The 20,657-nt window shown below is 40.1% G+C and overlaps 1 protein-coding gene across 5 annotated transcripts in view; it reads right to left on the reverse strand.

The window, feature by feature from the left end:
* The window catches only part of LOC144694432 (carbohydrate sulfotransferase 15-like), a 76,485-nt gene that overhangs the window by 5,488 nt on the left and 50,340 nt on the right, over positions 1 to 20,657 (reverse strand). For 3 of the 5 annotated variants that reach the window (XM_078564828.1, XM_078564829.1, XM_078564830.1), the window contains 3 exons: positions 13,390 to 13,533; positions 9,628 to 9,784; positions 5,602 to 5,758 (listed from right to left, as the gene is read on the reverse strand). In XM_078564828.1, the coding sequence (XP_078420954.1) occupies positions 5,602 to 5,758; positions 9,628 to 9,784; positions 13,390 to 13,533 (458 nt within the window). Of the gene's footprint in view, positions 1 to 2,611; positions 2,744 to 5,601; positions 5,759 to 9,627; positions 9,785 to 13,389; positions 13,534 to 20,657 lie in introns of all 5 variants that reach the window. The other 2 variants (XR_013579752.1, XR_013579751.1) reach the window with 2 other exon arrangements.

Below are 20,657 nucleotides of genomic sequence, written 5' to 3' on the forward strand. Positions count from 1 at the left end.
TAATGAAATGGTGTGAATAGCAATGTTTAGCCATTTACCCTATTTCTCCAGGATTCCAGCGATCTTCTGTTGAAGTTATGGTGTGAGGTCATGAAAAGTCCCGACAGAAATTCCCGGCTTAGAAAGCCAAGTCAACCCACGCCACCCTAAAAAAATGTTGTTGACCAAATGGAAAGAGATCATGACAAGAGGCCAAAGAAGAGATGATCTAACTGTCTTCTTGATCAGGGAATGGTGCAGTTACCATCAAGTTTCAATATCAGGGACTGCAAAAGAAATAAACAAGACACATGGCCTAATGTTCTTAATTGCTTTCTTTATTTTTTAAAAAAAGCATTACAAACATTCAGTACGAGTGGCAGATGAGGGGTTCCTCATCTGACTCCAGAGACCTGGATGAAGAACCAAGATAAGGCAGGTGACATCAAGCAGGGAGGGAGGATCTAGGGCAAGTAAGAATGTTCAAAGTTCTCAAACCCTGGCAACAAATGAGAATTGCGGAGAGGACAGGGGGTCTTGATTTTAACACAGTTAAGATGCAAAGAGGAAAAGCACGCAGAATGGCGTACATCTGATGTTGGAGATACAAGAATAATTAGCAGAGAAGTAACAACCGTGGTAAGGAAGCAAGGGAACAATTGCAGAAATGAATGGAAGAGACATTAGTAGCTTGAAGTGAGAAAAGGATTGCTTGTTGGCCTATCTTGAATCCTGTCCAAGAGTGTTAGAGAAATGCTTATGGAACCTCCCCAAATATGGGACCAATAATCAGTCTTGGATGGGCTTTTATAAAGGGTTGAGAGACCTTGAAGGGAAAAATACTGTGGATTGCACGTATTGCATATTCCACACAAACATTTTTTTTCTCCAAACACTAACTCTCAGTCTCCCTCTGAAGGAGGAAATAAAATTAATCCACATTAAAGAGAAGCTAGGCAACAGTTTCCTCCAACAATATGGAGGTAAATTGTAGCAGTGGAACTCAATACACTTGAAGATGCAGTATATTTTATTTTGACATTATCTTGTAGTCAAAACTGTAATATTGGCAAATAATATTCTCAGGCTATGGTTATCCTCTGGTAATCAAATGCAGATTGTCACTCAAAAAGCTTACAATGATCATGTTATAATAATCCTACAGTTAGAAATAATTACATGTCAACTGTATGAAATGTCCATGGTATCAATACCTCTAAAAACAGACACCATTTGGAAGGGGTAGGAGGGAAGAAAGAATCAAAACAAATACTTACAGAAGGTTACCAAGGAGTGATCCCTCTGGTTTTAATTTTATTTTGGGGCCCAAATTAGAATTGTCATAACATAGCATACAAAATGCTTTGATACAAACATGCTGTGTTTGTACATTAATTTTATATGCTGTAACTTCTAGGTTTAAGTAATTTAGATAAAGAAATGTTGCCTGAAAAATGGAAAGCAGTACAACATTCCTGTTACCCCAACAAGACTATCATTTTGCAGGAAAGAGTACATAAGATTGCAGCTGTGTGTTCCCAACAACCTGCACTTTAATTCCAAAGACTCCAGGTAGCCTAAGATGTAATGATGCAAGTAAAAAGATTGTTACATTCCTCACCCTTGATGATATAGGGACACTGGCTATATTTGATTAGGAGTGTTTGTTTAATTTGGAATATTTTTTCAAATAATTCATATTAACACATTAAAATGCAAGGTGAAGACATACAGCTCATATATGGGCAAGCAGAAGCAAATCAACACCACTTACTTACAGCATTTCAAATGATCTATAGTTGGAAAAATTCTACAGGGAGAAAAAAGTAACCTAACAAAAGGCGATGGCAAACAGAAAATTTTGTGCATCAATTGCACTGAGTTATGGACAAGAATTAAAGTACTACTGAAGGCTAAACTTGAACTTATCACTACAGGTATGGTAAATCAGCTAGCAGTTTTGATGGCCCCTTATATGAGATGCCAATAATCCTACTAACCCAACATATTATGTAAATTGAGTGGGTGTTTATAATTGCAATGCATTCACAATTTTATGCAGTTAGTCTCAAGGTAGTTAAGCCAAAATAGAACTAGCTTTATTCATTACCAATCTATCTGTGAGACTAAATGATGGGCAAGGAGTTAGTGGAGAGCATTGCATGTCTGATCTTTTCCTTAATCTAAATAAACAAATATGCACTTTACTGGGTAGTGATCAGCAGGAACAGAAACTGGAATCTTGTTCTCTAAATAAAGATTTTCTTACAGTCAGACAGTCAAGCCCAAACTTGTTACCTCAAGCTCAATAACCAATTGGATAAATAAGTACGGAAGGATAGAGAGCAATATCTGTGAAAAGTCTGAGGCTGTGTCATTTAGCCAACAGGAAATAGAATTGGTGGAGGCACAAATTGATATATGCTGGTAATAAAGGTTTATGGTGTAGGTAATATATTCCAAGGTTTTTAGTGCCAGAAAAACAATTAAGTCAACACGACATTTTTATTTTAGTATATTGAGAAAATGTGTAACGTGTTATTTGAGAAATCTGGTGTAGATATGAAAACCCATAGTTTTGTCAGGAGGATTTTACACCACTATAGATCCTTAATAGCCAGAGAAGACTTACGCTGTCTGGGCTGGATTCTAATACGTGTCCTAGAAGTAGAAAGTGTACTCTAACGCACTGTGTCACTACATCTTCTAAAACTCTTTAAACTGTTTCAGCTGGTTATTATTCTCTTGTCATCATACATACCTGCTAAAGAATATTTGTAAAGGAAAAGAAATATTATTAGAAATCAACACAAATGACTAAGAAAATAACTGTAATGGGTTGGCAAATCCTGCCTTGCCTTTAATCTGGTTATTCTTGAACTATAATGTAAAACACCTCTGAAGATTTAGGAACTCAAGGGCTGGATTGCACATTATGGCCTAGCAAATTTTTGGACGATGGCTTTTGAGCCACCCAAGACTGATGAGATGACATTTCCTCCCAGTACTAGACGTTAGGCTCCTAAATGAAGTGACTTTCTGCAGTGTCAGCCCTGTTCCTAATGGGTATGTGTCTATAGCACTAAACTCCATATAATGTAATATTTCTTGACACTAAATCGATAGTTAGACTCTGTGGGGACAGAGCGGATGGGGCTCTGGCAAACAGAGGTATCACATTGATGTAGTAAGGAAGTCTCCTTAAAGGCTTGAACACACTGGAAAAAGATTTACTTTGCATCCCTTCATTCTATACCTGAGCTACAAGTACATGGTGTTGATAATTGGTACCAAAAAAGTTCTATGCACCAGCGCACATTCCTCACTTTAATAAGGACATGTGGTTTGTGGTGCACACCCAAATTTTGAAAAATAAAGTTTAATATACCACTACTAGAATTAAAAGCATTAAATTTAATTTGACTCTGCCAATGTAAATTGGATTCATGAACCAAGGCATAAAAAGAGAAATGGAGACTGTTTGATGGCATGAAGTATAGGTTTGCTTGCCAAATATTTCAGCTCCAATTTTACCTTTTTTTCTAAAATGTCAACATGCATTTGTACATCAGATCCGTTCAACTTGGATGATGTTCACATGGTAGTTTCGCATTGATCGTTTACAAATGAGTGTTGATTGTGTTGGCAGGATTGTACATGGCAGGGTTGCACTGTGTACTAGAGACCCAGAGATAACCATTAGCTGTGGTTCTGCAGGAGAGCAAGTGGTCATCCGGGTACTATGTCTTTCTCCCCTCATCTTCTCTGAGGCTTGGGGCCAGGGAATGTTCCCTTTCATGTTGTTGCTCATGCTGCCTGATGCTGTCCCTTTTATAGAGCCAATGGGAACCAAATGGGGCAGTAATATTGAAGAATTATACAGGAAGGACATCCAGCTGTGATGAAAGGTCACTCAACCTGAAATGCTAACTCTGTTTCTCTCCACAGATTCTGCCTAACTCGCTGACTTTTTTCCATCATTTTTTGTTTTTAAACCAGGAATGGGGCCTGGATACAAGGTCCAATTTGATGGATGCACACAAATGCTAATACTTAAATTTAATTTTAAATTTAATAAGTTTAGTCGCTAATACATAAATCTGTAGATCAAGGAGCAAATGATCTTAAAATATGTGCCATAAAACTGAGGAAAAGCCACACAAGAATTTAATTCGTGGCTATTCTGCACAATAATGCAAAGTTAGAAGACATTTTGTACCTAGTGATGTTAAAGATTGTGTGTGAAGGACTGTAAAGACATTATAAATTGCAAGGTCACTACTGAAATGGTCTTAACAGTAAAAACGTGAAATGCCAGTTTCCTTCCTGACTGGTGGTGGTATGTTACAGGTCACTCAGGGAGACAGAATTGCTGTGGCAACATGCACTTTTACATGCATGTTGTAGTTCAGAGCTATGGATAGTGATGTAGAGACTCCAATGTTCTTTCTATCACATGGCTGAGCAGGAGTCTCTCCCACTCTCACCTCCTGCTACTGGCCTGTGTTAGAAGGATTTGCAGGTTGATACTTAACCTGTTTGGCCGCGTTATAAATGCATTCCCCTTGGCTGTTAAGTATTAGGGCGAGACTTGAAACCGGAGCTTCTAGCAGGGAGCTACCCACTGTGCCACAATATCTCCCCATTTCCTGAGTATAGAATAAAACCTCAAAATGAAAATGGAGAAAAACAGCGCTGAGGTAATTTGAATGAGTATCATGTTTGCTAGCAAGTTGTTGCATGCCATGGAATTAAAACAACTAAGGATAATGATAATACTGTGGCAATCTAGTTAGTTAATCACTCATTCCCTTAATAATATACTAGAAATATTTATTATCTCCTATTTTCCAAGTTACACGCCCATTCAAAACTTCTTTCAGCTTATGTGGTCAGATCTTTAATGTTGTCAAATGCAATGAGAGCATGAGTTGTTCCAATTTCTAACCAACAAGTTCAGAATTGCAAAGTCCCTCCCAAATACGACAATGAATTTAATTGACATGCAGCTATGTGTCTTAAGCACAGCACCATAAAATGAGATATTCTTCTTCTTCTGCAGTTCTCTGCCCGAAGGCAGGTACAACCCACAGCGTCACGATTTCCACCGTGGGTAGAGCAAGGAGGCAAGTCCCGAATCCACCCCAGCCGGAACAGGGATCAAAGCCCATGCTATTGGCACCAATCTGATCCACACTGGCTGTCCAGCCAACTGAGCCAACAGGCACTTCAAGGCGTCCAAGTTGCTGTGGCAAAATAAACTTTTACTTGTAGTCTGGAGCTATAGGTTGTGATGCTAGAGGCTTCAACATTCTTTCCATCACATGGCTGATGAGGAATCTATCCCGCTGTTACCACTTGCCACTGAAAGGATTTGCAGTTTGGCCGCGTTATAAATGCGCCTTCCTTGGCCAATAAGTCCTGGAGCGGGACTTGAACCCGGAGTTTCTGGCTCAGAGACAGGGACACTAACCACTGCACCACAAAGCCTCTCATCAAATAAGATATCCAATTGTATTACTCCAAGGATAGTCAGAAATAATATTGTTTTATTAATTCACATCCAGTTTGACAAATATCGACTGTCATGACTGTTTAAGTGACTCACTAAAAGGTACTTACGGGCATAGCAGAGTTCACGGTGCAGTTGTACACACAGGATCTAAGGGAAGAGTGCATCAAACATCCATCGAATATTTGCAGTGAATCTTTTACTTTTTCATGAAAATCCTCGACAGATTTGTTAGCGCTTATGAAGTACAAGTAATCAGAATACAGCCTAAAAAAGTGTGAATATATTAGTATCATCCAAGTGCATAAATTGAGTGACTTACCCTCAGCAGAATACCAAAACATACCATTTTTACAAAAGAGTTCTGAAGAGGAGTCATACGGACTCGAAACATTAACTCTGTCTTTCTCTCCACAGATGCTGTCAGACCTGCTGAGTTTTTCCAGCAATTTATGTTTCTGTTCCATTTTTACAAAAGCTAGGTTTCTTTTTCCATGTTAGTGCTTTTCCTTAACATGGTGACTTTTTTGGAAAACTAATATTTTCTACGGTCACAGTAATCAATCTGATGGTTTCAGGAGTGGAATGATAAACTTCCCAGACTTCAAATATTAGCCTGGTTTAAAACCATAAGTTAGTTATTGCCTTCACTTAATATCGTCATTGTGTTCCACAGATATCCTATTTAAGCCCTGGTAGTGCGTTGTGGATTCAGAATAAGAAACAAAAATGAAGTTTCACTATCAGTATTGCCTTTAAAATTGTATAACAACTACAATCAACATCCTTTTCTCTATAATTGCTGGTTGCTTGAAAAGATTCAAGATGTGCTAAAGACTTGAGAGGAGCTTAACATGGATGTGTGTTGATTCTGGTAGCGTGAGGGAACTGAACTAATAGAGCTACATAGCTGAACAATAGAATTGTTGAAGGAAAGTAAGTGACAGCATATTAATAAATTTCCACTCCTTTCAGATTTGGTTGATCAAGGCCTTAGAATACATCACTTTAAATAAAAAGCTTGAGGGAGAGGATTAATGAAAAGTAATGAAAAGGGATTTTAAAATTAGTCATAATCCTTTACAACTGTTTGACTTTAATGGCCAGGTTTTAAGCTTATGCACTTATGTCCCCTTGCCTTCCCAAAAGTTTTAAACTTGACATTTTTAGCAAGTAAACATATAAAGCAAAGAAATCAATACACAAGTAATAGGAGCTTCTCATTATATCCTCACAACATAGGCCCTTCCACACTAGTGTGTGTGTTTTGCATGTGTGCATGCTCACAGTTGGGGGAACCTAAGCCCATTACATCAGAAGAGCATATCCATTTATAATGAAGGCTGGTTGGCCCTCAGTCCTCAGGTGACAGGAGAACAGTCATGATGATCACAGGCCTTAGCTATTCAGAACATTATAGGAGGAAGAAACCAACAAAAGGAAATAAAAAAAGTGGGAGAGACATTTTAGAATTACTCTGCAAGAATTCCATGTATAAAGTATGACACAGAAATATTCAAAAGGAAGAAGAACCATAAATTGAGAAAGAAATCAGTAGTGGACAGAAAACAGAATGCGGGTCAGGAGTTGCTCAAGAAGGCATAGGTAGCATTAGAATGTAAGGGATCTACTCCCAAACTGATATGCACTACCTGATTAGCACTAGCATATGTGGATCAGTTTGTAATTATGTCCTTCCCTTACTCCATTAAAGGGCAATCCCAATGTGCTTTAGCAGATCCCTGGATGCTTCTTCAGTTTGTGTGTTAAAATATTCAATCCATGATCCCAGAATGCTGCAAGACTCAAGGAAATTCAAGGAAGACAATCCATGTAACTTCCTTTAACTCCAGTGTGTCATCAGATCCAGGAGATATTTCCAGTCCAAATTTAAAACGGACTAACTATACCTGATGGGCTATCTCGTCTACCTACTCCCAGCTCACATCCCCTAACCAAGCCAGTGGCTCACCAGTTCCTCACTGCCAATGTATTTGACAACTCTTTTTCCAAAATAATTTTGAAATGTCTTTGTTCTCTCAGATCAAAGTCAGGCACTATTTTGTGGGACTGGATCTGGCAATGTATTAGCAATTGGATTTCTCTGGGACATGGGTTCATATCCAGCTTAGGAAAATGCCCGCCTCTGTTTTAAGACTTCAAACAGTTTTTAGTCTATATCCAGTTCCTAGCAGGGGCAGTCCTACAATTCTGCAGCAATTAACAACTCAACTCCCAAAAAAAAAGCAATAAGGATGATTGAGATGGAAAAGGGAAAAATGCCAATGTTGTGCACTGGAGAGATTTTCTTAGATAAAGATTAAGGTGAAGTTCAGCAAAATAAACTTGACATTTAGCCACATCATATCTGAGCTGGTAGTGCATGATGCTAACAATTGATGGCCAAAGTAGAAAAAGTATTCCAAAAAGCTGGCACTGATACTGATGAGCACAAACGTTCACCAAAATATTACTGTTAATATCTTTAAAGCTAAATGTTAAAACTGAAGAAAAGCCACACAAAATTTTTAATTAGCAGCCATTCTGCACAATAATAAAAAGTTAGAAGACATTTTGTAACTATGTTAAAGATTATGTATGAGGAACTGTCAGGATATTATAAATAACAGCATCACAACAGAAATATTGGAATTTAAGATTATAAATGGAGCAGTTATATATTCCAGTGGAAATGAAATGAAATAAAATGAAGCAATGCAAGTTAATAAATTATTTTTTTCAGTGAAAATCTTGTCAGCATAGAGTTTTTAAAAAATCAAATAATTGCACTTGTGGGTGCAAAGAATTAGAATGCAGATTCTACTGCGCCTAACCTGGTCAATAATTTTGAATCCTGTGGGATTGGGTTGAAATGGATACTCAGGGCATCTGTATAAGGGATATTGAATTTTCAGTAGAGTTACTCCTTTGTTACATCAATGGCATGGGAACGGGAGCGGTGAGTTACATCCTTTTGCCTCCCTTATATTGGTGGGTTGTACTGCGCACAGACAGTGGCTTCAGTTTCTTACAAAACCTATAGTTCCATTGCATGTCACAAAAATACATCAAGTTTTGGCTGCCACGTTGGCTAGAGCTGAAATTCTAGCAGTGGTGCAGCCTTATTTCAGTGCCAAGCCACTGACTTGGATGACTCTCAGAGGCAGCCAGTATAGGTGCGCCAATCTCAGATTTAGTGGTTACACAACATCAATTCAATGCCAAATTCCTACCACAGTCCTGGTGCCAATTCAATGCAAAATCCATAACTGGCTATTACATCTAAAGTACTTCAGCAATAATTGCCATAGCTATCCAAAATGTTTAGCCTTGTTAACTGTTCCAAACCACTGTCAATTATGCTATTTCTCCATATGTCCTTGAATTTTTCTAGGGTCGAAATCCATAGATACCTTGTCCAAGAGTGAGAAAACCTAGAAAACTGGAGTCAATAGACTGGGAAGTTTAATAGCAGAGCTCCATACAACCCTTGTGTTACATGCACAAACCTAGCGGGATTCACTGGACTTAAAATAAGACGCATTAATTCTGCTTGATCTTCCCTTCCCCACCTTCAACATACTGAGATGCACTATAATGGTCCTAATACACTGCCCTGGCTGAGATCAGTTAGCTCAGCACAGAATCAAACTTTAGGGCTTTTCTGGACAGTAAGATTCAGTATCATGTCCATAGGCTCCATTCATCCACTAACCCTTCTGAAACAAAAAACCCTGCCCCCCACCCCCCACCCCCACAGGCTACTCCTGATAAAATCAATTATTTTTGCATTTATTCCATTTGAATTAAATAATACACATAACTTAAGTATGAATTTAGTTCTAAAAAAAATGAACTTCTATAATAAGAGTAGACCGTAATGTTTTAAAAATGTTTATTATTGAGAATCTATTTCAGGTTAAATTCATTTCTTCCGATTATTTAAGCCAAATTCCTAGTCACAGAAATGTTGAATCACACATGAAAGTGCTGGAGAACCAGTAACATTATACAGTGAGAGAATTTGGAAATTTCCACCAGTCATTAATGCACAGGTGCAACTCTTTGCAAGAACTCAAATTTCCTAACAGTTTGGCAATAGAGACACTGACAATCAACAAAGGCTGCAAACTAACCTCTCAACAGGGTCCCTCAGCATAACAATAAGTTTAGCAGCCGGTAGAACTGCATGAAGGAAGTCCTGAATTAAATATGGTGGTTCACCATTAGTAGTGCGACGATAGAAATTCTGCCAAGCATTATTATCCCACATTGTGGAAGCACTTGCCTCACCTATAAAGAAATAAAATGATTTTTTTTTAACTAAGAAGAGTGGAAGCAAGTGAGATTCATTTCCCCATGGGAGACTGCGATATAGCTGATCCTGACAATATTCTTTGGGCTTGGCTACAGGACCAAAAGTGGAAAGGTGTGGCATAATCTAATACCGAGGCACAGTAGGTAGGAGGAGCAAAAGTAAAAAAGGATCTGCTCAAAGTAACAAAGGAACAGGAATAAAAACAGAAAATGCTGGAAACGCTCAGCAGGTCTAGCAGCATCTGTGGAGAAAGAAACAGAGTTAATGTTTCGAGTCTGTATGACCCTTCTTCAGAGCTGAAGAGAAGTGGAAATGTGATGAAATTTATACTGTATAAGGGGGGTGGGGCAGGTGGAGCTGGATTGAAGGCCAGTGATAGGTGGGGACAAAGGAGGGATTGACAAATATGTCATGAACTAAAGGACAAAGGGAGTGTTAGTGGTAGTGGTTAGTGCTAAAAAGGTGCTATTAGTGGCATTAAGGTAAGAAGGCAGAATGTGATAATAGCAGAACGAGGATAGCATTGTGTGAAAGAACAACATGGAACAAGTAACAGATGGTCCTGTGGGGGACGGGGTGGGGGAGGGGGCAGCGGTGGGGAAGAAAAAAAGGATAGAAAAAGGAATAGAAGGGGGGATTTAAAAAAAAGGGGGATAAAGCCACGGATAAATGAATAAAAATATAAGTAAGCGGATAAAAAATAAAAGTGAATGTAGAAAAAAGGGGGTTAAAAAAAGGGGGTGAGGACGGAGGAACTTCATGGTCTGAAGTTGTTGAACTCAATGTTAATTCCAGAAGGCTGTAAAGTGCCTTATCAGAAGGTGAGGTGCTGTTCCTCCAGTTTGCGTTGAGCTTCACTGGAACATTGCAGCACGCTAAGGATGGACATGTGGGCATGAGAGCAGGGTGGTGTGTTGAAATGGCAAGTGACCAGAAGGTCTGGGTCATGCTTGCGGACAGACCGAAGGTGTTCCTCAAAGCGGTCACCCAGACTGCATATGGTCTCCCTGATGTAGAGGGAACCACATTGGGAGCAGCGAATGCAGTAACTAAATTGAAGGAGGTGCAAGTGAAATGCTGCTTCACCTGAAAGGACTGTTTGGGCCCTTGAACGGTGAGGGAGGGAGGAGGTAAAGGGGATGGGAAGGTGCCGTGGGAAGGGGATGAGGTGTTGGGGGTGATGGAGGAATAGACCAGGTGTCCCAGAGGGGACCGTCCCTACGGAACGCCGATGGGGGAGGTGAGGGGAAGATGTGTTTGGCAGTGGCATCGTACTGGATTTGGTGGAAATGGTGGAGGATGATCCTTTGAATGTGGAGGCTGGTGGGGTGAAAAGCGAGGACAAGGGGGACCCAATCATGGTTCTGGGAGGAGGGGAAGGTGTGAGGGCAGAGGCGCGGGAGATGGGTCGGACACGGTTGAGGACCCTGTCAACCACAATGCGGGGGAAACCTTGGTTAAGGAGGAAAGAAGACATGTCAGAAGCGTCATTTTGGAAAGTGGCATCATCGGAACAGATGCGATGGAGGTGAAGTACTCCGACACTTCCCTTCCCTTCCTTGACCTCAATTTCTGGTAACAGAGTGTCCACCAATATCCATTACAAGCCCACCGACTCCCACAGCTACCTCGACTACAGCTACCCCGCTTCCTGTAAGGGCTCCATCCCATTCTCTCAGTTCCTTCGCCTCCGTCACATCTGTTCCGATAATGCTACTTCCCAAAACGACGCTTCTGACATGTCTTCCTTCTTTCTTCACCAAGGTTTTCTCCCCACTGTGGTTGACAGGACCCTCAACCATGTCCGACCCATCTCCTGCGCCTCTGCCCTCACACCTTCCTCTCCCTCCCAGAACCATGATTATGGCACCCCTTGTCCTCACTTTTCATCCCACCAGCCTTCACATTTAAAGGATCATCCTCCACCATTTCCAGCATGATACCACCGCCAAACACATCTTCCGCTCACACTCCCTGTCAGCATTCTGTAGGGACCATTCCCTGGTCCACTCCTCCATCGCCCCCAAAACTTTATCCCCTTCCCTCAGCACATTCCCATGCAATTGCAGAAGGTGCAACTCCTGCCCCTTTACTTCCCCCCTCCTCACCATCCAAGGGCCTAAACACTCCTTTCAGGTGAAGCAGCGCTTCACTTGCACCTCCTTCAATTTGGTCTACTGCATTCACTGCTCCCTATGTGGTCTCCTCTACATTGGGGAAACAAAACACAGACTGGGTGACCGCTTTGCGGAACACCTCCAGTCTGGCCACAAGCATGACCCAGAGCTTCCGGTCACTTGCCATTTCAACACACCACCCTGCTCTCATGCCCACATGTCCGTCCTTGGCCTGCTGCAATGTTCTAGTGAAGCCCAATGCAAATTGGAGGAACAGCACCTCATCTTCCGACTAGGCACTTTACAGCCTTCTGGACTTAACATTGAGTTCAACAACTTCAGACCATGAACTCTCCTCCATCCTCACCCCCTTTTTTATCCCCTTCTTTCTACATCCATTTTTATTTTTTTATTCACTTACTTTTAGTTTTATTCATTTATCCGTGGATTTATCCCCTTTTTTTATCCCCCCTTCTAACTTTTTATCCCCCACCACTCCCCCTCCCCCCACCCTGTCCCATACAGGGCCATCTGTTACTTGTTTCATGTTGTTCTTTCACACAATGCTACCCTTGTTCTGCTATTATCACATTCTGCTTTCTTACCTTAATGCCACTATCAGCACCTTTTTTAGCACTAACCACTACCACTAACATTCCCTTTGTCCTTTAGTTCATGGCATGTTTGTCAATCCCTCCTTTGTCCCCATCTATCACTGGCCTTCTATCCAGCTCCACGTGCCCCACCCCCTTTACACAGTATAAATTTCATCATACTTCTCCTCAGCTCTGAAGAAGAGTCATACGGACTCGTAACGTTAACTCTGTTTCTCTCTCCACAGATGCTGTCAGATCTGCTGGGTTTTTCCAGCAATCTTTGTTTTTGTTACAAATCATTGCTTGTAGCATTTGCATGTTTTGGACAGGAGCACATCATACCACAGCTCTGACATACTGTGTCAGAATGCTTGGATGCAGTCCACATAAACAATTCACCATTAAACCTCACCTCTGCTATGGAAAGAAGCAAAGCCAGAGGCCCAACAATGAAGCAGTTCCCTGTTATCTTACTTTGGGATCGGTGTGAGGTCAGGGAAACTAAAGTGGGGAAAGGGAACAAAATGTACTTTTTTTAAAAAGCACGCAGAGACAAATGAAATTTTGACAGCTGCTTTTACTTAGAATTACTTTCATGTGGCGATCCAGTAAAAGTTCAATTGCAGCAGCATTATTACAAACCAAGACTGAACTGTTCCTATGAATTATCAGGTTTCCCATCAGACAGTCAAAAGTTGAAACTGTGTCAAATAAATGATCAGTTTTTCCATAAAAATTGTGCTCATTAAATGATATTAACCATGCTACGACATGCATGTAACATTCTCAACTTGTGATTCAGAGTGACACAATTTTTGGGAGCTGAAGTAATCATTTCAATACGGTGTGGGGGAATAAGTATCTCACCAATGAGCATGTTGCTTTTAATTAGCTGTTCAGCAGATGAATTGGCTATCTGACTCTGAATCTGATGTGCTGCGAGATCAAACAGATCCAGATAATCTTCAATTAGATATCGGTCATGGAACCCATTCCAGGGCTGAATAATACCTGCAAACAAAAGCATGCTTTAGTATAGAATTAACATACCATTCAATTTTAAAATGATCTTCTCATTAAATTGACGGATGAGGGAACCAATTTAATGTTAAATTTCAAGATTACTCATTCAAAATTCTGAATTGTGTCTTAGTATTGTGGAGAAAACCGACAGGCAGCACTGCATTTTTTAAGCACCAGGAGCTGCTACTGTTTTACCTTGCTGCAGTACATTGTAATAAAATTACAGATTAAGAATTGCTTATGCTCCCTATAGATGATATACAATATTGGACTAAGAGTTTGAGAGCTCCAGCTCCACCACAGCAAGTTATGAAATTCAATTCAGATGAGCTGGGGAACTTATGGGCTAGCACCATAAAACATTATCAAAGGTACCATTCAGTTATAAAAACCCAAATGGTTCACTAATGTCTTTCAGGGAAGGGAAACTTCAGTCATACAATTTCTGACTGACCTGTTATATCCTACTGAACTCTATAACTCAGATTATTCCGTTGTGAACAATCACTACAAGGCACAACTATAAGTAAAATATTGAATGAAACAATGACTCAGGCACTAGATCAGGACAATGTCCAGACAATTCCACCTTAGTCAACCCTGCAAAGTTCTCCTCACAAACATCTAGGGATTGTTGTGCAGTTTGGCAATCACTCCCTCAAAAATCACATCTACCAGCCAACATCTTGGACTCTATACCATCCCTGGGTATATTCTGTCCTACAGCAGGAGAGTCCCACGAGAGGTGGGAGAACAGTATGTAGTCAGATGTGCTTGGTCCTGTAAGTGCTTAACATCAGGTTCCCATGAAGTCTCAGGCTTCAGGTCAAAGCAAATCAAGAAAATCTAGTGATTCCCATATGCCATACCCATCAATCAGTGACTAAGTGACCTTACTTATTAAACATCACTTAAGAGAAAGAGCTTCGGGAAACAAGGGCACAACAGGTAATATGAATAGAGGACTTCAATGTTCACCACCATACAAAGTTCCGTGGTATGACCGCTCACTAAACTGGGCAAGTCCTGAGTGAGATAGGTGTCAAACTTGGCCTGCAAGAGGAAACAACACAAGGAAGTAATCTACTTGATCCAATGCTTACCAACCTACCTGTTTCAGATATTTTTGTCCACAATAGCATTTATGGAATGATCTACACAATACTTGAAAAGAGTGTCTTAATTTCACAGCAAGGACATCTTCCATCATGCATTGTGGCATTGTTACTGTGTTTAAGGATAAGTCAAGCAGTCCAAAACTAAACATCCAATAGGGACTTTGGTCCTTCAGCAGCAGTCTTGCATACTATCACAATCTCCATCATTATCAAGCCAAAGACTAAATATGGTGCAAATCAGATGCAGTAGAGTATACCAGGAGCTGTACCAGATCAACCTTCGAACAAGGCACTATACCGGTCAAGCTACAAAAATGTTCCCGTAAGGCTAAAATCAAAGGCTACAGATAGAGCTAATCAATCAGAGCAAAGTGCTGTAGTCCAACCACACCCAGTCAAGAATGGTGGTGGACAACCAGACAACCACTGGGGGAGAAGGACATATAAACATTCAATCATCAACATGTTGAAGCCCAGCACATCACATTAAGGACTAATGCTTAGACTACGTTTTCTTTTTCCTTTTTGTTTTTAAGTATTTCCTTCCACCGAAGTGCTGAGTGGATAATACATCATCATAGCTGCCAATATCCAAGATATTTGATTCTCATAACATGACATAATATTAAAAAATGGTTGATTGAGCTCAAAGTGAGGTCAAAGGGCAATTACAGAATTCTGGTCACGGTGTTGATAAATTACTCATTGGAACTCACGGCCCCTCTAGCTAAGCTATTTTAGTGCAGCTACAGCATTGGCATCTGTACAACAATGTGAAAAATTACCCCAGGATATCCTGCCTATGGAAAGCAGGACAAATCCAACCTAACCAATCACTGCCCAATTGTCAGAAACTAATGGAAGGAACCACCATTTGATGCCTATTCACAAATGCTCAGTTGGGTTTCCACCAACACCATCCATATCCAGATTTTGTCAGAGTTTTAAACTACATGGCAAGTGCTTAATGCCACATGAGAGGCAAGTGTTAGCACTTTCAACATTAATGCAGCACTTGATTGAGTATGGCCCCAGTGAAACCTACCAAAACTGAGGTCAATGGAGATAATGGAGAAAGCCCTCCAGCCACTGGAACCATATCTGACTCAAAAAGATGGTCACAGTTGTCCGAGGCCAATCACCACAGATCCAGGATACTGTTGCTAGACCTCCTCAGGTTCTGTACATCAATGACCTTCTCTCTACAAGATCAAGAGCAGGCTGTTCACTAATGATTCTACTGTGATCAGCTCCACTGAAAAAAATGATAATGATGCAACCTCTGAAAGCTTAGTAGGACTTGGACAGTATCCAGGCTTGGACTGTCGACTGGAAGGCAAGGTTGCACCACATACAGGTAAACTCCAGTTAATAACCACCTACACCGAGAAAAAGCCCAACCACATCTCCCTGATCTTCAACAACATGACCATAATAGAGATCCCATCAACATCCTGGGGTTGTTGACCAAATATTTAACTGGAACAGCCCCATTAATGATATGGTTATAAGACCTGGGTGGACACTAGATACTCTGATGAGTTACTCATTTCCATACCCCTCAAAATTTCTCAAGCAATTACAAGGCTCCAGTCAGGAATATGATGGAATATTCACCATTCACTTGAGTGTAACTGCAACAGCTTGACACCATGCAGTAGAAAGCAGTCCACTTGATCAGCGTTACTGGACTCAGTTTATACCATTTCAGCATTGGTGCACCTTGGCTGAGGTAGGTATTCATTGAGGTTACTTCAATAATGCCTCCCACCCCTGAAAGATCTAATACTGAGACGGACACCAGCAGCAAGATAATGGAAACACCATCACCTCAAGGCTCTCCTTTAACCATCCTGACCTGGACATTTATCACCATTTCTTTACTATTATTGGATCAGGACCCTGAAATTCCCTACATCATAAGGACATCACTGTTCATAAAGGCCCATCAGCTTCTCTGGGTAACTTGAAATGAGCAATAAATGCTTTTCTCATATCCTGAGATCAAATATGAAAAAGTTCAACTTCAAGACTTTGGAAAAATGACGGCTTTCTACATGTGTCAGACAGAAAATTGTCCCCAAAAATAAAGCTTTCATGTGCTCTAAAGCAGGTAACATCCTTGAATATCTATACCCATCTTCATTACTCTTCCGTCTGATGGCCTATGTCTCATTCCTAGACTTCTTTCAGGCTCTTTGTTATCTTTTGAGCTGGAAGTAAAGATGGAACATAGATTTGGGCTGATTTTGTGGAGATCTTTTCAGACATGGAGCTACTGTTCTGGTGAGGGGTTGAGGGAGAAGAACGGGGCAGAATTAGCTGTTCAAACTGGAACTTTGCAGGGTGACCAGCTGTTGAAGAGACAGTAACACTCAAACTGATGAAAGCCCAAAAGTTTATCTCCTTGCTGTTAGGAGATAATCTGCACAAAAGAGTTCACCTAATATGGTGAATCCTACTTGTGTTGCTTTGTATGCTCAGTTGCTCTGAAACAGACAGCTTAACAATTCATATTTAGCCTCATTGTACTAACCATTGTGTATGGACACTGTAAAAGGTGATCAAAGAAGGGCTTGTGCAAATATAGAAATATTAGCTCTGATCACAAGGGATTACCGTTGTTAGATCCCTAAGTTACAATACATTTAGTTAGATGTTAGAGAATGGGTATGTCTCTAAGGTGCTTAGGCTGCTTATGGGAGATACTGACACTACTATACTGAGAGAAACTCTACAGGAAGACCCTAAGCTTTTAACACATTAATTAAAGGGAAGTTGAAACACAAAAGTATCTGATAATAATAGTCAAGTAAGTGTGGATAAATTGGAGTACGCTGAATTTGCCCCAGTCGGTAGTGAAATCATACCATGATAGCCAGATCATGTCCTAATTGAATTGCTGCCAGTAATTTTAAGACACAATGCTGTGCCTATACTTGCCTGCCAAGCATTAAAGCTCTTTTAGCCTCTCAGGAATCAGGGCACACATCCAAATCTGGCTCAAGCACAAAATGTCAAAAATAATAAATCATTTTGCCAATGTACAATATGCCATTGTATCCAACTTTGAAGCGTTCATTGGGAGAACCAGAAAAAAAACTTTAAAATCAAAAACAGACTTAACTTTCTCTGAAGCAATCTCAGTCTGTCAGAATCATTCAAAGCATGACATTAGCTGACATCAGGTGACATCATGGAGGTACAATACCAAGCAGACCACCTCTATTGCAGAGGTTACATTGAAGATGGAGCGAAAATGCAGTCTTCCAACACAGATGGTACTGTTTTTGGTGACATGGGAAACTACCTAAAAGTTTACCAACAGCTTTAAAAAAAAAAAATTCAAAAACAACCCTAAGTATAAATCTATGGCATGTGAAAAAAAATTATACTGGAAATTCATTGGGACACTAGCATATATTTTAATGTGCAGAAATAAAGGATATTGTTTTATTGCTTTTAGAAAAAAGTAAGATTGAAGGGGGACACTAATGTTAAAGATGTCTTTTCTAGAGCAATCTGATGCATAACAGCCAGAAAAATTAGGTTTGCTACTTTATTCAGTGGATTTTCTAACCGAGATTGTCATTGCAATATTTTCATTTAAAAAGGTAGAAGCATTTACCTGATTTTATTGTAAATTACTTTATTTGCCATTTGAGAATTGTTTATTCTGTTCAAGCTTCCTTTTCTCAACTCTAATCTAGCTGGAAGGTTTGTGACATGCTTTCCTTGGACACTTAAGATGTTTAAATTAAAACTAGATCATTCTGGTTCATTTTAAATCATTCTCAATTGCTAGATTTCCAATCAAAAAAGCAGGAAAAATAAACTCACATTTGGATTTTTAACAGACCAACCAGACCAAGCGTCCCCCCCTTCGCAGTGGAGCTCTCTCTATTCAACAGTTCAAAACGCTTTAGAGCCCTCATTCATTGCAATATTATAAGCCCTTCAAATTTCTCTTCATCCTTGTCACAAAAACATTCACTGCCACTTTATTTGGGCGCACTCTTCTCTCCCTCAATTAACCTTGGCATTCCAACCCATCTTCCCATCTCTCAGTTCAAACTCGCATTCCCCTTCTCAGCAAACCCGCCCACTCAGTCCCACCACTCAAGCAAGCACTCATCTCCTCTGCCAATCTCCCTCTCCTGTTATTCTGACATTGTCCACCTCCCTCCAATTCTAGCTGGTGGTTTCTATCCTCCCATTCAATGAGATTCTTCGTTCGCTCCAGTGCCATCAATTCATCCTGTGCTCTGTTCAGTCTAAAATACCTCCTCAGTTAATTCTGGAAATGCTCCTCCTTTTCCCTCCTCAGCCCTGCCTCCAGTTTCTCTCCTTTCCTCACCGCTTCTGAATCGTTGCCAATCCATGGCTCCTCCCACTTCTTGTTGTGCACTCAAGGCCACTTAGAGGAGTCAATGATACCACTGAACCAGAAGACATATTTACAACTGATCAGGATATAGAATTGCATTTCTGGTTTCAATGGCTTTGCGTTAGAATCATATAATAACGTTACTGAGGAAGCCATGAACCCATTATGCCTATCCTGGGCATCTCTGTTCATGGATATTTGCCTATGTTGATAGAAGTTCTCCACAATGAATTTAGAAATTAGGAACCAATACAATTGACAAAACACTTAGCATGACATAGAGCCATCTTACATTTCCAGCTCTACAATTCCTCGACGTGGTTAACATTATGTGGCCACATCAGTAAATATAGCCACTCGGGTTCCATATTTAGTTGCATTTTGTGTTGCTGCGGAAGGAATGCTAACATGAAGTGTCCAGCACATTCCTGTTATCAGCACAAGCTTATGATCATAATTTTTAAGAAGTTATTTACAGGGTTTAATATTTACAGTCTCACGGAATGAGAATTTTAAACAAACCCTTCTGACAAATTATTAAAATACATTTTTGGAGCTTCGAAAGTAGTAGTTCTGGTCATTGTGGGAGTGGCAAAGCATCACCAGTTCTAGCAGATGACTAAATTATCCAAATTAGAGACCATGGTGCAGAACATACCACAGCCTGGAACTTATATTTAAAATTCAAATATAGAATAATGTATAGGTTGAAATCTGAAATACAGCAATAATGCAAAAGGCTTAGATTGGGCTAAACTATGTAAATGGCTTAAGGGGGATATATAGATAAATCAATTCTTCTTTGTTTATTCCTTCTCTCAATCCCAGACCCCTGAATAGCCAACAAAACCTGTGGTCAACCCATTTCCAGGTCCTTTCCAATGTTGCTTTGAGTTGACAATCATGTACAATATGTCTGGGGGAGAAACCTCCTTCTGGACTGAGCATTATTCAGTTCCTCTTTATAGTAGCGTGCCTGAGTTAGAAACTAACCAGCTGCAGAGCATGCGCTAGTGCTTCAAAATTATTGTACTTCCTCATATTCTTCAACATATGGAAGTTTGTGGACTTTCACATGACCTTTTGAAGTAATAATTGCAACATTGCAAAAACCACTATGAAACAAACAAACAAATGATACTATATCTTGTGACTGGTAGAAAGGTATAACGATTTTCTTTGCAATGCGATACATAGAATTACATAAGTTATACGGCACAGGAACAAGTCATTGGGTTCAACTGGTCTTTTTTAGTGTAAATATTGCATGAGTCTCCCTCTTATTCCATCTGTTTCATTTCAGCCTATCTGGATATCTTTCTTTTCCCTTTTCTCTTATGTTCAACTACTTCCTGTGGAAGAGTGTTCCACATTTAACCACTATCTGAGTAAGGACATTTCCACTTATTTCCCAATTGGATTTATTAATAACTACCTTGGGATATAGTTTCTCCGTTCAAAGCAATTCATTGCCACAGAAGGCTGTGGAGGCCAGGTCATTGAGTGTATTTAAGACCGAGATAGATAGGTTCTTGATTGGTAAGGGGATCAAAGGTTACGGGGAGAAGGCGGGAGAATGGGGTTGAGAAACTTATCAGCCATGATTG

The sequence above is a fragment of the Cetorhinus maximus genome, chromosome 20 (genome assembly GCF_964194155.1).
Source record: "Cetorhinus maximus chromosome 20, sCetMax3.hap1.1, whole genome shotgun sequence".
In the NCBI taxonomy this organism is placed as follows: domain Eukaryota; kingdom Metazoa; phylum Chordata; class Chondrichthyes; order Lamniformes; family Cetorhinidae; genus Cetorhinus; species Cetorhinus maximus.